Source organism: Amblyomma americanum, chromosome 1 (assembly GCF_052857255.1).
Source record: "Amblyomma americanum isolate KBUSLIRL-KWMA chromosome 1, ASM5285725v1, whole genome shotgun sequence".
Classification (NCBI taxonomy): Eukaryota; Metazoa; Arthropoda; class Arachnida; order Ixodida; family Ixodidae; genus Amblyomma; species Amblyomma americanum.
This window is the reverse complement of record NC_135497.1, coordinates 13,292,468-13,316,632: the sequence shown is the minus strand read 5'-3', so window position 1 is coordinate 13,316,632 and position 24,165 is coordinate 13,292,468. Positions and strand designations below refer to the sequence as shown.

Here is a 24,165-nt window from a genome sequence, read left to right as displayed (position 1 = left end):
AAAACTGTTCGCACATGCCTATAAATTGTAAGCTCAAGAATTTCATTGCCCCTGGCTTGCCTGATACAGTCGAAGATTAAAAAGCTGATTTTGGTCACTGTTGTGCTTGGCCAGTAGAGTAATACAGAATGCCATGGACCGTGGCCCACTGTTACGAACTGCTGTTTATTTTTTTAAAGTGTGTCCTACTATAGCACTGTTCTAGCGAACTTTAAGATTCAGTAACCTGGTTAATGTTGAGCAGTTTTGGTGAGGACAAATGCTTCCTACTGGTGGTAAAGTTAAACATAAAATGTCATCCAGTAGCGTTACAGACCAAGAAACTGCATCTGGAGAGGAGGAGGAAGAGACAGTCGCTTCCCTCCTCCTCCTCTTTTAAGACAGTGCAGTAGGTATTTTAAGTACCTTGCTCCTTTTCTTTTCCCTCTCTCGGGCCCCTCTTTTCCTTTCCCATCGTTATCGACTCGACTCGTCTTGTTGCGCTGGCTTCCCCGCTTTGTCGCAGATTTGCTCATTTCCACAAGCTTCGCCATTGGTCAGGGGCGTTAAGAACCCCAGGTGGTCGAAATTATCCAGAGCCCTCCACTGCGGCATCTTTTGGACGTTAAAGCTTATAAACCGTCTAAGCTTATAAACACATCTTACAGGTAACTTCTTAATGACAAAACAAGACAAATATCTGTGTGAGGAATGTGGAGGTGAGCTCACAATAAGCCACATTTTATTCTCATGCACAGAATTAAAAAAACCTTGGAAAAAAATATTTTCTGAAACAGTCGCTGAACCGTTCCTTTTCTCAAAGCAAAGCCGCCGCGGTGGCTCAGTGGTTATGGCGCTCGGCTGCTGACCCGAAAGACGCGGGTTTGATTCCAGCCGGAGCGGTCGAATTTCGATGGAGGTGAAATTCTAGAGGCCGGTGTAACGGGCGATGTCAGTGCACGTTAAAGAACCACAGGTGGTCGAAATTTCCGGAGCCTTTCACTACGGCGTCCCACATAGCCTGAGTCGCTTTTTGGAGGTTAAGCCCCCATAAACCCTAAACCTTTTCATCAAACATTGCTTTAAGTGAAAATGCACTTGTTTAGTTTTCTTGTGTTTTTAGGTTTCTCAAACCAGTGAATGTTGTAAACAAACCCATGGATCTTAGAAAATTTAGTGCATTTGACACAGTAAACTGACATTTTAAAAAAACCTTGTGCTTACATGGCATAAAATCCGATAAAACAGGGGCAGAGCACCAAAAAAAAGCAGGTGTGGAGAAGAATGTGACTTAACCTTTACTCAAGGTTTTTCAAACCTTGCAAAAGCTTTTAAATTTTTTAATGCGGGCCCTGGTAAAAACAGCTGAACACTGTTCGACAGGTTTCATCCAGATTGGCACAGCAGTAGCTCATATAGTGCTATTCTACCTTCGTTATGTATCTTAGTGTAAAAGTAGCAGTTGGACTTACAGATGCAAGAATCCTATCCGTCAATTGAAAAAGGCAGTTCAGAAGGCTGCATAGGTGTTGCCATGCGGTGGCATTAGTCTTACATTTTCAAAAATTATATAAAGCGCACTTAGGACAACAGACAAGGGAGACCAAACAACACAAGCGCTTGTGTTGTTTGGTCTCCCTTGTCTGTTGTCCTAAGTGCGCTTTATATAATTTTTGAAAATGAAAAACCAACTAGCTCAGATGTCAACTCTGCATTAGTCTTACAGGTGCCTCATTCCATTCTAAAATGCCTGGAAGGGTGATTGCTGCTTGTTTGTACTGAAGGGCACTTTTACGCATGAGCATTTGAAAGTTGTATGAGCTTGCTTTTTGTCAGTACAGTAGAACCCCGCTATAGTAAACTCGGTTATAGTAAAAACTCTGATATAGTAAAGTGAAGCTGCGGTCCCATATCGCCTTCCATAGACGAGTGTACTTTTTTTTTTATAGTAAAGGTTTTTACGAACATAGTAAAGAGCGTCTGGCCGTGGCGATGCACTTCCCATGGAATGATGACATCGCGGCACGCGCGAAGTCTAGGATCGCGAAGCAGACAGCGAATGCTCTCGTTGAGGTGGCTTCACCACCAATCTCGAGAGCCGCGAGGAGAAGCCAACTTTTCGAAAACCTTGAGGCCGTAAGGCAAAGAGTGCGCACGGAAAAAGTAAAGCTGACCATGAACGTAGAAAGAAGTCTGCGCGGGTCGCTCAGAAAGGAAAGCCAGTAAAAGTGCAGTGAGCAGTAGAAAAGGGCGTGCGTTCGTAGCATGGCAGCGCAAAGCGCGGGGAAGCAGCAGCAAGAAGCGGAGGCGCAGTGGAACTGCGTGGGCAGTTTTTTTGCTCTTGACTTTGTCACGTGCGTTTCTTAACTGCTGCCTTTTAAATGATGCTGAAGTCACAGAAGACGACGCCGTGATCATGGAAAGCTTTGGTTTTCACATGGAATCAAACTCGCTTTATTTTTGTAGCCACATTGTATTTATGTAAGTGCAGTACTTCCACAAGACGTAAACGATGTCGAAAACGTGATAACATGTGATAACTGATAATAAATAATTATTATCACATAAAGGGACAATAAGAGCAGGATGTAAGGTATTTCTGAGTGTTTGTTTCATAAACCAACACTTCGTGCTTAGTAAGCAGCCAGAGAGCATAGTCAGAGCCATGCCATCATCAACAACTGATATAGTAAAGACCCTGATATAGTAGAGAATTTTGCTGGTCCGAGCTGCTTTACTATAGAGGGGTTTACTGTAGTTCTATACAAGCAGTCAGCATTATATTTCAGCAGCATACCATGATGCGGTTGGTGCCCTATCTTGTGCAAATGTTGCATGGTTGTGGTGGGTATACGAGTTCAATGCTAAATTCTTTTTTTTTTTCTAGGCTACATGTCCGACCCTTGGGAACTGCCAGGATTGGCTCACTTTTGTGAGCACATGCTGTTTTTAGGCACAGAAAAGGTGGGTGTACCTCTTTTAGAACATTGACTTTGGCCCATCATATATATATAAACATTGTTCTTATCTCTTTCTTTCTAGTACCCATCTGAGAATGAGTACCACAAGGTATGCCTCTCAAGTGACCCTGTTTGCCTTCTCACAATTGTTTTTATGTGGCCTTTTTTGATGAGGTTGTTTTTCCTTCAGTACCTGTGTCAACATGCGGGTAGCAGCAATGCATTCACTGCCAGTGACCACACATGTTATTACTTTGATGTTGCCCCTGAGAATTTGGAGCCAGCCTTGGACAGGTAAGAAAGGTCACGTAAACCTTTCATCTGTTGTCTCCTTTTGTTTTTATTTTGTGTAATGCACAAGGCTTATCTGTATGCTGCATGCATGACTTTAAAGAGGCCATGCAACACTTGATAGACATGTGAGCTAAATAGTATGCTTCTGCATGCAGCAGAGAAGTTGGTGAGCCCTTTTTGTGTCACGCATATGCGTATCTAGGTTTAGAAATGGCTCAGGTTGAGACAGCTGCCATGGTGTTGCGGAAGCTTTGCCAGGAATTCCCACGTGCGTTGGCAGCCGGGCGGTGGGGCCAGTGGAGGAGAGAGAAACTTCCTTGAGCCCAACTACATTGTATAGTGTTGCAGAGCCCGTTTTAGGGTTAAGGGCAACTATTTTACTCTCATGTATTTGTAGTTCATAGCAAGTGGACATCCCATTATTTCTTGAATAAGTTCATTATATATGTCTCCCTCTGCAAAGTACACCCTATCACAGTGCTTTCCAAGCACTCCAGCTCGGTCCCTTCCTCCTCTGCGCGCCTCTTGCTGGCAACAAGCTGCGTTAGGGATGCGCTCTAACTAATCGCAACAATCAGCCTTCTCGTTATTGTCTTCGTCAGATTTATTTTGAGTTGGGAAGTGCTTATACTTTGTGTACATTGCCTTCTTCATTTCATGGCTCTGTGATGTCGCTGTCATCATCCGCACTAACAAATTCTGAAGAGCTGTGTATCAACGTGTGCCCACAAATTCACATACTTCTGGCCATGTAGGTTTATGGCAGAGTCGCTGTCCTCATGCAGTGGCAGTGGAAGCCAGTGCAGGGCACGTGCGCACAGACATTATCAGCTGTAAGGTTTGCTGTCTATGTGCTATTGCTCAAAAAATGGTCGGGTAGGGTAGCAGCAGAAGGCTGTATTCGTGTTGGTAACTTAATTTTGTTTGGAGAAGCCAACTGATCTGGTGCTTAGCTGAAAAGTGTGTTTAAGGATATCGGTATTTATATCGCCACAAGTTACAGCCTGCAATTTGGGCAATATAACGTGTTGTGAGATTTGTTCGGGCGCAGGACAAAAAATGAATGCAGATGATGTGCTCCAGCTGTGGAGACAGTGTCGTTTCAGTGCCATTCATTCATTGTCGATACTAGTCATGCAGGCTGCTCTAGTCTTCTTCCAAGTTTCTCCATGAAAGACTGCGCGTGGGGACTACAGAACAGGGGGAGAGTTATGTTCCGACACCCCCGTACTTTTGCTTGGCCTTGTGTACGGTTATGCTTTCGGATGGTGCAATGTGGTCAGCGTGGGCTCTCTATCGGAGCTGCATGTAGACTCCTGGGGCTGCGTTATGGCTTTTGTTCCTGCTTCTTCTCAGTTTTCTTAATTTTTTTCCTTGCCCTTTGAAGCGTAGCTGTGGCATTTTCACGCCCGCTGATTTATATCTGTTTTCTGAACAACACGGGCGCGGTGGCAGATAAAACATGCGGGCCACTGTCATGTTCACTGTGGACACTTCGATTACAAAAACTGTTGCATTTTTCCCGGGAACCTTCATCCTAACAGCTGCCATTCTAAAACAGAGTGAGTTGTGAGCTTGAGGATATTCACAGAATCAGGCTTGATATTACTGGTCAATCAAAGAAATCTAATTTTATGTTGGCACAGGAAATCACATAAAACCAGGTCAGCTGATATTCTCTAATAAAACTTGGTACTACTAATATATCCCGCCAAGTGAACCACGTGTTGGCATACTTGACCTAGTTGTGATATGAATCTTTTTATTTTTTCTTTTAAAATGTTCTATACTGATTAGTGCTTACACTTTCTTCTGTGGGTTTTCTAATTTGAAGGAACTTGATGTTGTGTAGGAGCATTGTCATAATGGATGGTGTAACAGTGGCTACTTTTATGACATTGCTGTGCGCATTAGAGTGCTTTTGTGCACCTATTCACAGAAAGGGCACAAGCATGTGTGTATTAGAATAAAGGTAATGGAACCGTCCTGAAACCATGTGCTAAAGGTAAAATCGCATTTTTCAACAAAAATTGTGCGTTTTTGCCTGGGGCTGCATTTGTTTCTGGTTTGTTGGTTTTGCCATCTGCAGGTCAAAAAAAATGTTATTTTAATATAACCATTGCATGACCTGATACTTTGGATGACAAGTTTCACATTGCACCTAAAATTGATGTGGTTGAAAAGCAGTTCTTGGTCCTTTAAATATAATTGAAAGCTGGAAATGGTTCAAAGACGTGCAGTTCATTCTATGTTTAATAAATATGGGGCTACGCATTCTATTTCAAAGGTCCTGACAGACAATAATATCTAAACTCTTGAAATCAGAAGGAAAGTTGCGTGACTTAAGTTTTTATTTGCCATTTACACACAGCGCCGAAATCTTAACTCAAACGCTTATATTATGCCATTCCCATAGCGTTCATCCAGACATTGTCACGTCCACAATTTGCTCCCATATGCCGCGTGCACAAATTTTTCAAGTCTTCATTCTTTTCACGAACAATAACTGAGTGGAATGATCTGCCTCAGTTTTTTTTCTTTGGAAAATTTTGATTGTGCTTTAACCCTGTGCTTCAATCTTGATGCACGCTTGAGGTTTCTTTGTGATATAATTGTGATTATTTTGCACAAGCGCAGTTCCGTATTCAACTTCTTACTGTGTTTATCGTTTTTGTTCGTAAGCCTTTGTTGTTGCAAATGTATAATCTTATAATGTTGTTCTGTGGATGTGTTTTTTGTGCTCTTGACAAGCCGTTGTGCATGCCATTTTTTTAGTGCCTGCTTCTCTTGAACCAAGCTCACGTTACAGGTATGCTTCTGAAAGCATTGCTATGTTAAAATTTGTATCTGTATGCTCCCGCCTGCTTGGTCTTCTGAGACTACAGTATCTCCCAAATAAATAAATAAAAATTATAGTGCCCAATAAATTCATTGCGCTTATATGTGCACAACCTCCTCAAGCAGTCGCATTGATTTAACTGCACTTTCACTTTGTCTTGGCAAGACATTATGCAAAGTCTGCAAGGCTGTCTAATTTATCCTGTGCATTCTTTGTTGTTGGTTGTGGCTGTTTGGATGGTGCATGTTGTCTTGGTTGCATGTTTTCCGATGTGTACATGTCTTGCTTTTCTGTTTTTCTTCGCGTGTAGTAGTGTTCATGTAGAATAAAGTGAGGTGTATTCTTTTACATCAGATGCATATTTCTGCATAATGACTGCTTGGGGCCCTGGCTTGGACATCTTTGCAGATTTGCTGCATTCTTTGTATGCCCTTTGTTCAATGAAGATGCAACGGATCGGGAAGTAAATGCGATTCACTCTGAGCACATCAAGAACGTACAGAATGACTCCTGGCGCTTGAAACAACTAGAAGCATCAACGGCAGACCCTAAGCATGACTTTAGTAAATTTGGCTCAGGTAAGTTGCCATGCAGGCAGCCTAGCAATTGGGTAAGAATGGCAAGCTGGGCGAGTTCGTTTGACATGCTACCGGTGGTAAACAGGGACAAGGGGGACACAACAGTACAAGCGCTGACTCGCAACTGAAATAAGTGGAAAGGGATCGAAGAAACGAAACGTTTTTTCTGCACATACCCAGGCGTCGCACGCGCGTGCATGCACACACACACGCACACACAAAAAGTGATATGACGTTTGTTTTTTAATCCCTTTCCACCTTATAAACTTTCAGTTGCAAGTTAGCGCTTGTCCTGTTGTGCCTCTCTTGACCCTGTCTTTTGCGCTGTTTTCCATCGTTAGCTAGAAGTTGGCTTTTGAGGAGGAGTTTTGCCCCTTTTGCTTTAGGAGCTTCCATCAGGCACAGATGCACTTCCTTTTGCAGGTAACAAGACCACGCTAGATGCCATCCCAAAGTCAAAAGGGCTAATGGTGCGAGACGAGCTACTCAAGTTTCACCAACAGTGGTACTCTTCGAACATCATGTCGCTCGTTGTGCTTGGCAAAGGTGCGCTTCTTAGTCACAGCTTGACTTGCATGGGGAAAGCTAGCACGGGGCAAGCGTGGGGCAATTTCGTGAGATGTTAGGCAGCGTTTTGAGTTGCTGCAGTGCAGTCACCTGTTCACCTTGTGGGCCAAGCATGACCTATGGCGCTGTCACTGCAAACATCAGCTTTTCCAATAGGGCCGCACACACTTTCCCTGACCGTGTGCAAAACCTTGAGGGATGTAGCGTGTAAAAGAACAGAAGCGTCACCAGACGGGGGGCACATTGTGACACACAGAAAAAAAAAAAAATGACGGTTGCTACCTGTGTGTACCACAAATTTCTTCTCTTAATGCATCTGGGGCGAAATTTGTGAATTTTTTTGCATTGGAAATGAATTTCGCTTAGATGAGGCAATTTTATGAGCCCCCTGTTTTGGTTCGTGTAAGCCTCTTTTGGTCATGTTGAGGGTAATGCAGTGCAGTCACACGGGCCATGCCTAAGATGCGTAGTGTAGTCTTGTTCTTAAAGCTGCTGGCCACTTGCAGAGTCACTGGATGACCTGGCACGCATGGTGGTGCCATTGTTCTCTGTGGTGCCTGACAAAGGCGTGGAACCACCTACCTGGCCACAACACCCCTATGGCCGTGAGCAGCTGGGCTTGCGTGCACGTGTGGTGCCTGTCAAGGACAACCGGTTCCTGCATTTGACGTTCCCCACTCCAGACTTGCGGCAGTACTACAGAGCTGGAGTAAGGAGACCTTTCCTTCCATGTCTCGTGCTGAGAACACAGCTGCGCCTAGAAGAGAAACACAAAAGAACTTGATAGTTCAGTGGCCTTCACCATGTGCACTTTCAAAACGAGCCCTTTATGGCTGCAGTGGAGCTTGAAAAAAAAAAAAAAATACTGAGGACGCTGAGCTTTGCCAGGGAAGCCTTTCATGTTATCTGTTTTCTTGTCTGATGCATGCCTTCAACATGGGCTGGGCCCTTCAGTTCAATGCTCACAAACTCTGGCATTGTTGGATGCTGCTGGCGCACAAGCATTGCACTTACTCGGTTTCTTTTGCTAAAAATGTCATGACATAGCCCACATGCATGGCCAGTGGTTCAGAGAGGGCAGGCACATCTGCGCGCCATGAGGAGCAGCCTTGTGATTGGCAGAAATCACACTAATATTGCGTTTGCATAAGTAGCAGGGATGAACACAAGCAACTGTGGCAGCATTTTATGCACAGCCTTTTCCAGGTCCTGCCAAAATTATCAAAATTGCATAAATTGCAGTTTATCACTTAATCAATTAGTTGCTTTTCCTTGTCCAGAAATCTTATGAGGCAGGGCTCCAGGCTTACTGAGTACAGTGGAACCCAGATTATGTGCCCCCATTCATGCGACGATGCTGCATTTTACGACAAATTGGCGCAGACCCGGCGAATCTCCCCTACGTATAATGCATAAAAAGCCTCGATTATATGACAGAAAAATATGCACACCCCGCTTCGTACAATGGCCGGCGGGAACCGTCTAGAATGAGCAATGCTGGTGGAGCACTGTTGGCAGACGTGACATCAAGAAGGCTGGTTCAAGATCGGAATCAAGACGGGGATGTGTGCGAATGATGCGATCGAGAGTACGATGGCTTGTCATGACGGTTCTACTGACGGCTCGGACTCCGCGCGTGCGACCCGTGGCCGTCAGTGCGAGGCGGCTCGCCTAGCCCGTCGCGCTTCAGCGACTAAGGTGTTAGGGAAATCAACTGTACGATCATGCCAACATGAAGTTATTGTACAGGCGGTAGCAAAATTAGACATTTCTATGACCGTCGGCAGCTAGTTCAAAAGCGCTTTCAGCTGCGGCTTCAATGCGGAGCACGTTAAGCTTAGCTACACTGAGCGAGTCAGGAGTGAACGGCACACTGTCACTCGGCCGGCACCCGCGCATCGCTGCAGGAAGCGCGCCGCCGGCGCATTTTTTTTTTTTTTCCTTTATGATGTGAATTCTTAGTACAGATACTGCTGCCGTGGAGTGACAGTGGTTCTAAAGGAATTCTGAACAGAAAGACATGTCGCTGACATGGTTGTACTGTGTGCCGCAAAACGTCTTCGAAGGGTCGGAGCAACCAGATTTCTGGTATGTTGTCCAAATCATCATTTTCAAGGCGCATATGACATCTACTTACCAGATGTTAGAGCATGTTGGAGCCGACAAGCGACGCGCTTGAAAACGAAAGGGAAAGAATTTTGCTGTTCCACCATTCAGTCTTCTCCCCTGTGGTGTCTGGTCTTGGCAGTACCATGGCATTATCACATCGCCGGCGCTTGCATGACGAATGCAAGGTGCATGTCACAGTTGATTTAGTTTCATTCCTTCTGCTTTCACCTGTCATCATCATCATCACCACCACTATCATCATTATCATCAGCCTTACTACACCCACTGCAGGGCAAAGGCCTCTCCCAAGTCTCTCCAATTAACACTGTCCTTTGCCAGCTGCATCCACCCTTTGCCTGCAAACTTCTTAATCTCATCCGCTCACCTAACCTTCTGCCGCCCCCTGCTACGCTTACTTTCTCTTGGAATCCACTCCGTTACCCTTAAGGACCTGCGGTTATCTTGCCTTTGCATTACATGCCCTGCCCAAGCCCATTTCTTCCTCTTGATTTCGACTAGGATGTCATTAACCCGCGTTTGTTCCCTCACCCACTCTGCCCGCTTCTGGTCTCTTAACGTCACACTTATCATTTTCCTTTCCATGGCTCGCTGCGTTGTCCTTAACTTAAGCTGAACTCTTTTCGTTAGCCTCCACGTTTCTGCCCTGTAGGTGAGTATCGGTAAGATAAAGCTGTTGTACACTTTTCTCTTGAGGGAAATTGGTAAACTGCCACTCATGATCTTAGAGAACCTGCCATATACGCTCCACACCATTCTTCACCTGTCATGCCCGATAAAACCGTGGCCCAAATCGCGCTTCAGTCAGAGTGTGACTGGAGCAGACGACACAGGGGATGCGCCTGGCTGCTGGAACAGCAGAATCCTTTGCACTTAGCTTTCAGGCGCGCCACTTGTCGGCCCCACCATGCTTCTGAAAACACTGCGGCCACATGCTCGCGAATTGCAGGTCATATTGAGTGCGATAGTACAGTTGTTTAGCATGAGAGCTGCTGCAGTAATTATTCCTTAAACTATAGCAAATATTGAGCAGAAGCGGTTCTGACAGGAACATGTACCAACAGTAAAGCAGATTGTGTGCCTTGCTATGGTTGGGAAGCACCAGTACACAGAATTTCGAGAGGAAAAGCTCAGCGTGCTGCATATCTTCCAATTTTAGCACAGCAACTAAAGCATGCTGTACCTTGCTTGGCAGCGGCAGCTCAAGTACTACCGCGCACAAGAAGTTTGCAGCTGTGATGCAGAGGTGCACATGAAAGCATTTCAAAGGCTAGAAAAAAGTACAAAAAGTTGTAAGTTGTGGCGTGTAACGTTCCAAAGAGACACATGGGCTGTTAGGGATGCTGTAATGAAGGGTTTCCAGATTAATTTTGAACACCTGGGAATCTTTAATGTGCGCTGACATCGCACAGCACACGGCGCCTTTCACCTATGTCGAAACGCGTCTGCCGCAGCTGGGACTGAACCCGGGTCGTCCGGCTCAACAGGAGCACTCTAACCTCTGAGACACCTCGGTGGATGTAGAATAAGTGCTGAAAAACCTCCAAGGATTTGTACGATGAGCTTTTTGCCGTCGCAGCCACTCTGCTACAAAGTGCACAACAGTGCACTCATGTGTAATGCTAGGCTGTGGTTGCTGACAGTTCAAATATTCAGCTCCTGGGGGCGCGAAAACTTTAGGATATATTCACTCCAATGTGTAGTAGAGATAAGTGTAACAGCCGTGTGATAACAGTAACAACAGGCGAACTTTTTAGCGAGTCTATGAAGTGTCCTAAACTTAACGCAAACAGATGACTCACGCTGAAACATTCGTACTTGTAACGCATTTTCGCCCTTTATTCAAATACTGAACGTTTAGCACGGATATGATAATGCATGAAGAGCATGTCGACTTTTTTTAAAACTTCATTCACGTGTATTAACTCATGGAATGCGAATTCAAGCTTGGTAAAGCGGCATTTCAAGCAGGACGCTGTACACGCGCATCTTGCCGAATGACCTGGAAGTTGGAGACCCCACATGCCTTGCGGCTCATTCAGATTGGACACCACCTGTTCCTATAGGCTCTATACAGTCAAGTTTGCTCACGAGGCCTGCGACACCAACGCCACCAATCGCAGCTTTGACGAAGCTGGGGGGGGGGGGGGGGGGGGGGGGGAAGCAAAATCCACAACTGCCGGTTATGCTGTGTCCAGTTTTAACACAGCCGGGCCTGGCATCAAAAAGTGCAAGTTTTCGGACAGGCCGCATGAGCACGACCGAGAAGTGGATTGTAGCAATACAGAGTCAAGTCTACATCCTGTGTCACGTTCAACGTCACTCACAGTGTCGTGCATTGTCGCAGTGTCGCTCAGCGCCTTTACGTAGGCCAAAGCGAGACCCTCTATACTCCAACTGCGCTTGACCACCGACGCGTTCGGCGGCTTCGGCGCACTCTGACCGCACTGGCGGATACTTGGAGCATGTCTCTATTTCGCGCCGAGTGCGCCAGCCGCCGCCGGCCTGGCCAAACCGATTCGGCTCCGCAGCGAGGTTCGCGTTGTGACGTAATTCAATAGCTTCGGCAGTTGGGCGGAGCTGTTCTTTTCGAGCTCTCGGGTTATTTAATCCATTCACAGTACACATCTGAAGGTACATGCAAGTGGGCGAGAGAGCCCGATCCAGTGGACCCATTGAAGCGTCGTGCGTCGGCTTTAGTTTCAAGCCGCCAACTCTAAACACGAGCGCCCTTGAGCACCCATCCGTTTTTTGCGGAAAAAAATAAATAAATAACCTGGCCCTTGCAACCGTGGGAGATCTCGACGCCGCCTGCTGCATTGTGCAACCGCGCCGTTCAAGGAATCACTATCCGTTGGCCCCAAAGCCCCGGCCAGCCTCCGATGGGCGCAACGCGCCGACCTTGTTCTGGCCCCTCGCGGCGCTCCCCGCACTGGGGCTATGGTATTTAATTTGCAACGGCTGCTTACGGCGGAAGGGGGAAACGACCTGCCGGCGCCTAACCTAACCACGCTCCCTCAAAAACATTGCACGCTCTGTTGGGCTGAGGTCACTGAAATGCAGGCCGGAGTTTTTGCTAGAACTTCCGTCGTCGGGTTCAGGATCCATCGTAATGCTGGCAAGACGCCGGTGCAAATGTAAACGAAGCGACGGTAGCGACCCCCGATAGATGCCTTCAACATGCGGCAGCGGTAGCTTTCATTTTGGCAACTGCTAGACCGCACCGCTGGCTGCCAGATATCACGGAGTCTGCATTTACGTCACATTTCACGTCACTCCGTCCTATGACATCATAAGATTTCACCGTGACGTCATAAGAGTTCTCGAGTTTGAATCGGAGCGGCGGGAAAAACATTTTTAACTTCGAATCCAAATTTCTTTGAAATAAATGCATCTTTCGCTTCCGAACAAGCGGCAACAAAGCCATGAAATGCCAAACTGTCAGATTTTGCTTACAGAAAAAATTTGATAGACTTCTCCTCAGTGTCCCTTTAAAATTCGCGGGCCTATCGGTGTGCTCATAGTGACCGATTTTGAAACTAAAATCGTGAAAAAAGACTTCACTATACCCATGACGTCGCCAGGCCACCACACGCTGTCATTCGCTGGAGCCATGGCAGCCACGACGTCACGGGCACACTTCCGGTAGCCGTGAAAATCATCTGCTCGTGCCTCCGCGCGACCCTCTCGGGCAAGCGCGAGCCAGGGCATTGCCTTCGCGCATATGGTTTCAATTTTCCTCTGCCGCCTCCTTCTGTCGGGAGTTGCGGAGCCACTCGCAGTGTCTTTTTCGTCCGCCCGAGATGAATATGCCTTGCTGTGTCGTCGGCTGCAAACCCGGTGACTGGCGAGGTGTTGAACTCAGGCATGTTATTCCTAGAGACGCTGCTGCTGGGGTGCTAGGAGCGACAACCGGAAGTTGCAAAAGTAACGTCAGCGGATGACGTATTCATGGGTGGGGCCCAGTCGCAGAGCTGTTTTCTTTATTTTTTTTTTCTGGTGCCCCGCGTGTACGAGTTGAGGGGGAGAGGAGGAGCGTAATTTTTAGCCGTCTATATCTTGGTTGTTATTGATGCTAGCTCAAAAATTCTTGCGTTGGGGTGACGAGTGATGAGAGTGATGAGATGCTTATCTCTCGGCTGCTTTACTTAATTAATTTATTGCATAGTCCCTTTAACCACTAGGGGGAAGCATTTGAATGGGTAAGAGTACACCCACTTAGCTAGTTTCTATGAGCCCTCCAGAAAGGTGTATGTGGTATTCTGTGTAGCAAGTCTCTGATTCCACAGCAGTGGTTTCACTTGGTGTGAAACTATTGTTGGGAAATGTTGCTGAAAAGTTTCATTGTCTTCTTAGCCAGGGGATTATGTTGCCCACCTGATCGGACATGAAGGCCCTGGGAGTTTGCTGTCAGAGCTGAAGGCACGAGGTGAGCTTCTTTTCTTGTAGCATTTTGTGGCGGTCGCTCAAAATTGTGCTTGAAAACATGCACCTGGTTTTTTACAGGATGGGTTAATTCTCTGGTTGGTGGAGAGAAAGATGGGGCACGAGGCTTCAGCTTTACAATTGTCAATGTTGATCTCACAGAAGAAGGCATGGGTAAGTCTGTGCACTTGATCTTCTTGTGATTTTTAAAAAGTAAGCACTAGGGGTGTGCTGGCAGCATAGCATCTAAGAGCATGCTCAGTTCCTTTTGTGTGCAGTCATTTTTATGTAAGAATACAATAGTCCAGTGCAGACCGGTAGGGAACGGAGTGCACATTCCCCGCTGTTTCTGTCACTATCTGGCAGCGCTATTTCTGCTGTGTTGCACGATGCTTCTATTTTGTGAAGCCAGAAGGGAGAGAAAAAATGTGGCAGCACGGCATTGCATGCATGACCCGTGGCATATTTTCAACAGCTGTCAGTGGGTATGTGCATTGTGTGCAGTTTCATGGTGACCAACTGCTATTTTTTGATGGCAACAGAGCACACGGATGACATAGTTCAGCTGGTGTTCCAGTACCTCAGCATGCTGCGCAATGAGGGCCCCCAGAAGTGGATCTTCCAGGAGCTTCAGGAGTTGTGGCGTGTGGCATTTCGCTTCAAAGGGAAAGACACTCCCCAGAGTTACGTGCGCGACCTGTCTGGCATGCTTCATGTGAGTGCAGGGGATATATGATTTTGTTTTGGGGCAGTAGTGGCATTACCATTGTTGTTGTAATGGGCGTTGGAACATTTTACACTAGTCTCCCATTAAGACCGGCCCAGTTAAGACACATTCACGGATAAGGTGACCAATAAGAAACGATTTGCTGGATTCAGGAAGGTGTATGTGGTATTTTGTGTAGCAAGTCTCTGATTCCACAGCAGTGGTTTCACTTGGTGTGAAACTATTGTTGGGAAATGTTGCTGAAAAGTCTTCTTAGCCGGGCATCACGTGTTCGTGCGTCGCCAAACTGAGAGGCGTGCTGTCCGCCCACGGACTAGACAACCAAGGAAATTCAAGTGCCTCTCCCCTCGCGGGAATTAGCGGCGGCCCACGAAGATGGGCGTGCTAGCTCGCAACCACCGCTCTTGCCATCATTTCGGCTGCCGCATTTCGCTGAGTGACGGTGAGCTGGTGCGCTGTTTTGACAAGCTGCACTGCATTCGCTACCATGACAAAGCGATCGACTCGGCTAGCAAGACGGCCCAGGCCATTGAGGAATTGGACAAAGGGCCACACCTGCACTATTCAATCGCAGCCATGGGTCGGGAGAAAAAACCAGTTTGACCAGCATTGCCAAACACTTTAAAATAATCTGTCAACACTGGTACACCCAGCGCGTCGTCTGCTCTTTTGGTCCGTCGCACCCGCTTGGTGTCATCGGATCGCAGGCCAGTTTTTAGTGGAGCATGAACACGTGATGCACGGGCCGCGGGCGAACGGACCGTCGTGTCAATCAGCCTTTAAGGGGAGATGCGGGTGAAAAAAACCGTGATTTTTTTTTTTTTTAGAAAAAGTCTATTTTCTATTTTCTTGTGTTTTGTTTTCCTCTAATCTAAGCCTCTTCTTTTATGTATCAAAAAGTCAAAGCCGAGGTTAAATGCGAAGTTAGTAAAAAACGCAATTAAAGCATTCGTGTGGCTTGTGAAAGCGCGAATCTGACCGAATTTCAGGCATGCGGCATTTTGACCCACGGCGTCGCCCGCTCTTAAATCTTCGTGGGGAAGTAGGCCTAACCCTCTTCTCCCAGAAGCTACTTCGGCAGCGGCACGTTCTTGATAAAAATACGAAAAAAGAGCATCATTTCCCGCCGAAATCTAGCTCCGCGACTGGCCTTTTAAATTACGTGGTACGATCGGAGCCCTGCCATTGGCTGCGGCACATCCGGATGCGCGCCGTATGCGCTCGCTCTTTCTTCTGCTGTGACCGAGACCAGAGCCAACATGTCTGCCATGGTTTCTGTGCTTTTTTCCGCCGTGGATCTCAGCGAGAAGCGCGAGTTTCGCACACGGAAGTTCTCGACGAGGCATCAGTACAAAGGGAGGCGCCCCAAACCACCACTGGCTTTGAGAACTGTGGCGTGATTTTTAAATCTAATTTTCTCACTGATAAATGACTTTTTTGCTGCTGTACAAATGTCAGTATAGCCAGGGAACAACAAGACATTACTCTGGCACAGAGGTGGCGAGATATCAGATGGAAAGGTATGGGATGCATGTCCTCTTAGAGTTAACAAACATGGTGACGAAGGAGCGAGATTAGAGGGAGGTGGCGAAGAGAATGCAAAAATCAGATAATAAAAACGAGAGAGAAAACAAAAAGAGGCTGAACAAAGACAATGAGGCCTGTGCCTTTTTAAAGTAGGGTAATGTGAGCTTGTTTTATGCCCTCACCCTTCAGCTCACTTCATGCATAGTGCAATAAGTGCTCCATCTGCAATTGAAAAATCTTCTGGCTGTGAGGCCATCTTATTCAATGTTTTCATTTAACACACACCTAGCATGCTTACATGTCTTTTTGGGGGCCACTTCTGCTAAGATCAATATAAGAGCAGCAAATTTTTTTACGGTCTCTTCAGGTTTGTCTTAAAGGGAATCTACTGTATTATGATTACTGGTCAGTTTGCAATGTGCTGTTGTGTGGATGTGCAAATCGCAATGCTAATGTGGTGAAAAGAAAGTGTACGCACATACACATCGTAGATTCGAAGTAGGCACATATGGTTTTCTGTGCTTAGTTTTTTTTAGGTACCAAACAAGGCACAGAGCCTCTGTTTGGTGTTTAGCTGGTTGATCCTTCTCTCCGACTGAATTTATTGTGAGTGCCACACAGGATGCCCACCTATGGCCATGGCACTATACCGGGCTCATTCATCATTTTACACAAGCGTTCTTTTTCCCTGGAGGGCCAGCAATTGAGCTTGCTGCATTCCTTGGAGATGTAAAAGAGCTTCCTTTCTTACGGGCCTACACACTGGCTCAAGCTGGTCTGTTAACATTTTCACCACGCGTTACGTGCTAAACTGCACATTGCTTGTTGACACAAGAAGTACGGATCTTTTAAATTCATATTTTATTGTTTTGTACAGTGATTACTTCCTCATTTTTTTTTCGTTTTTCAGTACCTTCCATTTCAAGATGTCCTTGCTGGGCCCTATATAATAGATGAATATCGACCTGACTTGATTAAGGATTTATTGGGCTATCTCAGGCCTGAAAATGTACGGTAAGTGCTGATGGGCTGCTGTTCTACCGTATGTTGCAGCGTATAAGTATACTCTGAATATAAGTTGACCTACCCAACTACTACCCCTCGCTGGCCAAAGAAACAGTTCACTCCAAATACAAATCCATGTTACTGAAGCACCACATGGACGAGGACGAAGATGTAGAAAGACAGAACAAGTTTTCACTATCAACTGGCAAAAATTTATTCGGACACGCGATATATACAGAAGAGAAAACAAACAAAAGAAAAAAATCTACGGTGTGCGTCAACGTTCAGCATTGACGTTGAGGACTTAATATATTCGCTGCCACATGTGCAGCTTCTAAAATATGCTGAGGAATGCATTACGCAACACAATGATGAAAATGCCTTCATCTCCCGCTGCGAGATTTCGGTTGATAGTTTCCTTGAACTTCTGGCTTTTTATCTCACATCGACCTTCATTGGTGCGAACAAAAAGGCATACATTCAATAATCTGGTATCTGTATCGGGTCAAGAGTTGCTGTGGCCCTGAGTGATTTTTTTTCTGCGTGGTTGATAGGTGTCTAGAGCATGATTTGGAAGGAGTGGTCACGAAAGTTTTCCGTTATCTTGATGATTTTCTTGTTTTTGTGGGTTGTTATGACTCCACCTGTGTAATGGTCGATGTTTTGAAGGCTTTCAAAGAAACAGGTGGTGGTTTGAATTTCGCTTGTGAAGCTCCTAGAAACAGATCAATTCAGTTTTGGATCTGTCTGTTTTTTTGAAGTCAACCATGTGTGCTGGCCATTCGAAGCTGATTAAGAATGGCATTGTATCAAATGCATTGAATTCGGCCCTAACCAAGTCCTGTTCCCATTGGACTAACAACGCTTTCGCCAAACGGTTGCCAGACTGAAAAGCGCTGGGTTCCCAGACTCAGTGTTAATAACGGCAGCGCAGAAGGTACTAAAGGAACAGAAGCTAAACCTAATGATGGCAAGGGCACTGAAAGAAAGGGGCCAGGAAAGGAAAAAGTTTTCCACTGTCTCGTACATTCACGGTGTCTCTCACAGCCTTAAGAAGGTGGTTCGTCATTGTGATGTGGACATGGCGTTTTCGGCAAAAAACAAACTCGGCCTAATCTGTGCTGCCATTGAGAGGTATGACACACCACAGGAGAGAAGGAACGGGTCTGGTGTGAGTCACTCCGATCCGTTAGTGGATTGTGCTGGTTGGGTGGTTTGCACCATTCCTTTATCTTGTGGCCTGCATTATACAGGTCAGATGGGGCACTTGCTAAACGTGTGCCTTCGTGAACATGCTAGGTCACTTGATGGTGGTTCGGGGAGACACTTGACCAAGCATGTTAAAATTGACCAAGCTGCAAAATTGTCGAGGCTGTTGCCATCCTGGGATTGGAGTCAGATAAGGGTGGCAGCACGCCTTCTGTGTCTATTTTTCAGAAAGAATTAGCGTTTCTGTCAGCGTTTCACTAGGTTGTTTTTGTTTGGTTTTGCGCAGGTTAGTTGTGCCATCCTTGCTTGGTTTCCTTCCCTTCGCCGTACCGATTGTTTTCGTCATGGTTGCCATGGAACTGTTTTCTCATGGTTCACTCATGCTTCGTCTTCATTTTACGATTGCTTGCCAGATTACACACGCGACTGATCCGTATAAGCGCAGCTGTTTTTTCAATAAATGTTCAGTTGTCAGTACCGCCCTGTGTTGTCGCCTGCCTCAGTCCCGTCCTGTTTTGCTGTTTCGCTCCTCACGATGTCCTACCAACTGGCCTACAACCAAGTCCTTCTAAATGTCTTCATAAGTGTGGACTAAAAATTAAAAAAGAAGAAATACTTTGCAATTTCGTAACACCCGCAGCCATAAAGTAGCCGATTTGACAGCTGAAATCGGAATGAAACCGCTTTACCAGCCACCTAGCAAGCACAACAGAGTGTGAATGCCATTGAGGACTTGCAGTTTGAACTTGTTGCATTCAGCTTCACACAGCCTGAGGGCACAGAATATGAGGCGCTTGTGTTTGCCTTTGTCTCTGTTGTGTGTTTGGCGCTGAATTTTTTTTTTTGTGAGATTCTTTGCATTCTTGGTGATTCTTGCCAGGCTGCTTTCCTTCAGTACATCACGTTCTGTGGCTGTACAAATCCGCAAGTGGTCGTGCCATTTGTACTTCACTTTTACGCAATTTTCTGGTTTATTAAAGCTTTGTTTTCAGTAAGAATAGCATATTTGCTATCACGTGACGCTAACCTACGAGTCTAGCCTGACTTAGTATTCCCCTGTTGTATCCTCATAAGTACCTGTATTGAGTTTGCCTTGACGATTGCATGTCCAAGAGTGTGCATGACATGCATTTTTCAAGGTGTAAAGTTGATTCTGCTGATGCATCGTTGCAGGGTAGCTGTGGTTGCAAAGCACTTCACAGGGCAGACAGATTCAGTAGAGAAGTGGTATGGCACATTGTACAAGCTGGATCGCATTCCGGAAGCAGTCATGCAGGTAAACTTTGATGCCTTACCAATGTTTTCAGATGAAAGGAGCCCTGGGACAATTGTTGATATTTGTAGAGAAATATGTCCACTAGCGCTTATGAACATCTGAGCCAAATATAAATTCTGTGAGCACAGCAGAGGGCCAACACTGTTAGCTTTCTATTTCTTGGACCTGTTTTAAATGCCTACCTTTTTTACTGCATCATCTCATGGCAGTTGGAGGACAGCTGTGAGGTGAATGTGAACTGCAGAGAAAGCTGCATGTGTCTAAGCAGCTTATGCACGCAAGTAAAGAAAAAGTGTTGAAATGCAGTCCCTGGGCAGAGCCCTTTGGGCATACTTGTCTTCCTTTGCAGTAGGAACTATGAGGGAAAAGCCTCTGAGTCACTATGAGGCAATTGATGGTGCCACAGATTTCAGAAGTTCTTGCTGGAGGCGACTTCGTTATCTTGATTGAATTAAACCAAGAATATCTAGCACTTTCTGCTGATGGAGAAACTTGTTCTGGGTTTTAGGGTATTGTAGCCGAAGAATGTTGTGGCTGTTGTGCTTTGACACACAAATGTGGATGGGCCTCTTAACTCTGAGCCAGCGTTTCAAAAAATTTTTTTTTGCTTCTACAGCAGTTACCTCAGCCTCTAATTTTAATTCAGTGAACATCTTATTTATTGTCACATTTATCACGAACAGGTGTGGCAAGAGCCTGGTGTCAACAAGAACCTCAAGTTGCCACCACGCAACGAGTTCATTCCTAGCAACTTTGACCAGTGTCCACGTGAGCCAGAGGTAAAATGTGGTGCTTTGTTTTATCCAAATATATGATGCACAGAGTGAGTAACATTCAGTATTTAGCATTACTTGCTGTCATGAAACAGGTAGGAAGTGTACCTGAAGACACTACTCTTATAGTTTTGGGGGAACTAATAGGCATGTTCTCTGTTACCTCCAACAGCACATGTTGTCTGGCACATCTGGGGACTTCTTCGAAGCAGGCTATTGCAGTTTTGTTCAATTAATGCTGGGGTTCTCTGCTAAAGTTGGTACCCAATAATACCTCTGCTACTGAGCCGAAAGACATGGGTCCGATCCCGGTTGCCGTGGTTGCATTTCGATGGAGGCGAAATGCTAGAGGCCCATGTACTGTGTGATGTGAATGCACATTAAAGATTGCCAGGTGGTCGAAGTTTCCGGAGCCCTTCACTAAGGCGTCCCTCATAGCCTGAGTCACTTTTGGATGTTAAACCCCCATAAACCATATTTGACTCTGATTGATGAGCAGCGATGTTTCCTTTGAAGCTAACATATATGCTGGCTTGTGGGGGTAGAGTAGCATGGTCATCACAAATGCACAGCACTGTTTTTCGTTTCTAAATTTCATTATCAAAAACATTTGTACTCTAGAAGGAAACCCAATCCTAGGATCAGTTTCTTGAAATATTCATGTAGCACCACAAAGCATCCAGTAAAGATGACACCGCACATCTGTATTCTGGAGGGCCACACCCATCATGAGAACCTTTTTGAGGACATTTGTTAACCAGCTAATCATAACAAGGAAATTGGCACCACTGGCAACAAGGGCAGTCAGTGTCATAGTTCGACAAAAAGAGTGGAAAAGTCCCGTCTTCAGTGGTTGTGTCTTCAGAGCGAGTCATCGTATAGAGCGCATGCAGGATATGTGGCAGGGTCCTACCACCAGTGGACACCGACCTCAGTTTTGCTAACATGTGGTCGGTGACATGCCTGGCCATTTAGATAAAGAAAGGGGCGTGAAAGAAAGGGGTCGTGGTGAATGCGATCTACTCTAGCATTGCTGCAATGGCAAAGGAAGCACCTAGGCAGCCAAGTCCTCCTCTATGTCTCATGGTCTTTTGCTGTAACATGGTTGAAAGCCATGTGACGAAAATCCTCATCCCATTCTGCTGTACTGCTGTTGACCTGTCTGGCTCGTGTGTCTTGATGTCCAGGTTCTGGAGGGTGACATGAGCTGGCCCAACTCAGGTTCTAAGCTGCATAACTTTGAGGCTTCGAACCTTATATTTGATGGCTTGCCTTGTACACAGGTGTTGGATTTATTCACAGGATGTGGTTTTCTGCCAAAGGCTTTTTCAAGATCATAACGAGGCGAAGCACTCCCTAGCACTTTAACCAGATATGTCGCCCATGAAAGTGTTCTTGATACCAAGAGATCTGGAGGCTGTTCATTAATGTAAAAGCATTAGATGGCTCATCGACACGAAAACCCGGTGTCACCCAGAAAGTGGCATTATAAAACTGAAGATTGGTTGAAACAATGCGATGTCATCGAAGGCAGGACAAAACGAAATGTTAACCTGTAATAGTTAGTACTAGTACTTACAGGTGTACCAGCTATAAAGGAATGGAGTAGAATAAGAATAGAGGTGGAATAGAGTGAATTTGAATGTCATATATATATATATATATATATATATATATATATATATATATACAGGGTGCCCACACTAACTTTAACCAGGCATTAAAAATATGCCACTTCACTCTCAAGACGACGAGACCAAATGCATGTTGCTGGCTATTGCATGGAGCAATTCACACAATGTTTTGTGTTGTGCTTAATTGCATAATTAGTCGAGTTAATTAATCAACATCGCAAGCAACGAAGATAGGCAAAAAAAGTACAACTAGAAAGTTGTAGAACGGTCCGCAAAACGTCCAGTCGAACCGTTTATAACTTTTCATCTATTACGCATCGGCATTTTTTCGCTCTCTGCAGATGCCCACGAAATACAAAAAATACCACGTGACATGCCCACTTGCGCGCCGCGGTTGCAGTGCTCTCAAGCATTACGTGTAAGAACGAACAGATAATTTAGCCCGGTGTGCGGCTGCTTAAAAAGGTGACAGGGCTGCAGTGCAGGCGCTGGGTGCGCAATTTACGCGAGCACAAGCGATAAGGACTGTGTCTGCTTGTCGCTATCAAGCGCCACAAGGGAAGCATACCGCTGGCCTATATCGCACAGCTGGCTGCTGCGTCGCTGCCCTGTCACCTTTTAAGCAGCAGCACACCGGGCTAAATGTTCTGTTCGTTCCTACATGGAACGTTTGAGAGAACTGTAATCGTGGAGCACAAGCGGCCATGTCATGTGGTATTTTTTTGCATTTCGTGGGTATCTGCAGTGAGCGAAGAGAAGCTGATACGTAATGGATGGAAAGTTAGAAACTGTTCAGTTGGATGTTTCGCGGACCATTCTACAGCTTTCTCATTGGATTTTTTCACCTATCTTCATTGCTTGTGAGGTTGGTTAATTAGTCTCAACTAATTATGCAATTAAGCACAATACAAAAAATAGTGTGAGTTGGTGCAGGGTACCCACGCTAACTTTATTAGCCAGGCATTAAAAATATGCCGCAGCAACGTGCATATTTTAAAAGTCTGGCTAAAGTTAGCATGGACACCCTGTATATATATATATATCCGTAGAATGACGCATCAGTTTGCCCAGTGATATGGTATTGGGTCAAAGATTGTGCCTCCCAAAATTGACTCCCCAATATGTAGCACAGAATTGTTAATCGTAACATGAATCAGCCACGGAAGTCGAACCATCCACCAACAAATGCAAGGGTGTCACTGGGAGTGGGTTGTCCCCATATTGCAAGCTCGTTGGTGTATGATGCCATCACATTGTCACATGTAGTCAGTGATTGAGTGTCCTCATTTTTGGCTAGTGGTGGGCATTCAACAGCAAAATGCGGACAGGCCCCCCCAGCCTCAGCCAAGCTAGCTCTGTGTGCACTGAACAGCCCTTGGTGGATCTAATGAAGTGATAAAGTTCACGTCAGTATGTTTGGTCGGTGCTCTTGAAAACAAGTACACGATTAAAATTTCTTTACGCAGGGTGAACAACTGCCTGTGATGATTAAGGTAAGTCATTGGTAATCATCTGGTGAGCACTTGGACTTACAGCCTGCCTTCTGTGGTCACAGAACACGGAAGGAACTCGTGTTTGGTTTGTGCAAGACCATACGTACAACCTGCCCAAAGCTGTGCTTCATTTTGAGTTCAAAAGGTACGAGATTGCATTTTTTTTTTGTTGCTACTGGTTGCTTCATGGAACTTTTTTCAGCAAGAAATCACATTTATACACATGTGGCAGAGGTCAATTATAATCCTCATATTATATCTTGGCTGACTGACACACTTGTCACCATTCTTTTCCATTCTAAGGGCCTCAAATGTCTCCCGAGTACATTGATCCTCGTGAAAAAAACATTGCTGCAAAATGCGAGGGGTTCCCTGAAGAGGGCTCTAATGCGCATTTGGTGGTGCATTGGGCAGTATGTAATTCAGCCATAATCATGTTTTGTTTTTTTATTCACATGCTCTGCAGACATATTTAGTTTTGCCTAAAACTGTGGACACATGTGCATGAGTGTGCTTTCTTTATTAAGGCGAAAGCCTTTAATGGCTCACGTTCGCAACCCTGTCCGGGCGTCCGTTACACTCTTCAACACGATAAGAAAAAAATCTTTGTGCACGGCGGGATTCGAACCACCGTCCTTCCGTTCCGCAGCCGAGCGTGCTAACGACTACGCTACTTCCTGCAAACGCATATGCGGTTCTCCTTGTTTAGGATGCTGGAGAGTGTTTGCGGAAAGGCGTCGAATCAGACGCAT

At 45.7% G+C, this 24,165-nt stretch overlaps 1 protein-coding gene across 3 annotated transcripts in view; it reads left to right on the top strand.

Moving 5' to 3' along the window:
* Ide (Insulin degrading metalloproteinase) overlaps positions 1 to 24,165 on the top strand; it is an 81,522-nt gene that overhangs the window by 19,437 nt on the left and 37,920 nt on the right. For all 3 annotated transcript variants that reach the window (XM_077643019.1, XM_077643027.1, XM_077643017.1), the window contains 14 exons: positions 2,867 to 2,943; positions 3,022 to 3,048; positions 3,130 to 3,233; positions 6,481 to 6,650; positions 7,074 to 7,196; positions 7,724 to 7,926; positions 13,701 to 13,773; positions 13,851 to 13,943; positions 14,312 to 14,484; positions 16,934 to 17,037; positions 19,411 to 19,513; positions 20,197 to 20,292; positions 23,387 to 23,413; positions 23,476 to 23,558. In XM_077643019.1, coding sequence (XP_077499145.1) covers positions 2,867 to 2,943; positions 3,022 to 3,048; positions 3,130 to 3,233; positions 6,481 to 6,650; positions 7,074 to 7,196; positions 7,724 to 7,926; positions 13,701 to 13,773; positions 13,851 to 13,943; positions 14,312 to 14,484; positions 16,934 to 17,037; positions 19,411 to 19,513; positions 20,197 to 20,292; positions 23,387 to 23,413; positions 23,476 to 23,558 — 1,456 coding nt within the window. The remainder of the gene's footprint in view (positions 1 to 2,866; positions 2,944 to 3,021; positions 3,049 to 3,129; positions 3,234 to 6,480; positions 6,651 to 7,073; positions 7,197 to 7,723; positions 7,927 to 13,700; positions 13,774 to 13,850; positions 13,944 to 14,311; positions 14,485 to 16,933; positions 17,038 to 19,410; positions 19,514 to 20,196; positions 20,293 to 23,386; positions 23,414 to 23,475; positions 23,559 to 24,165) is intronic.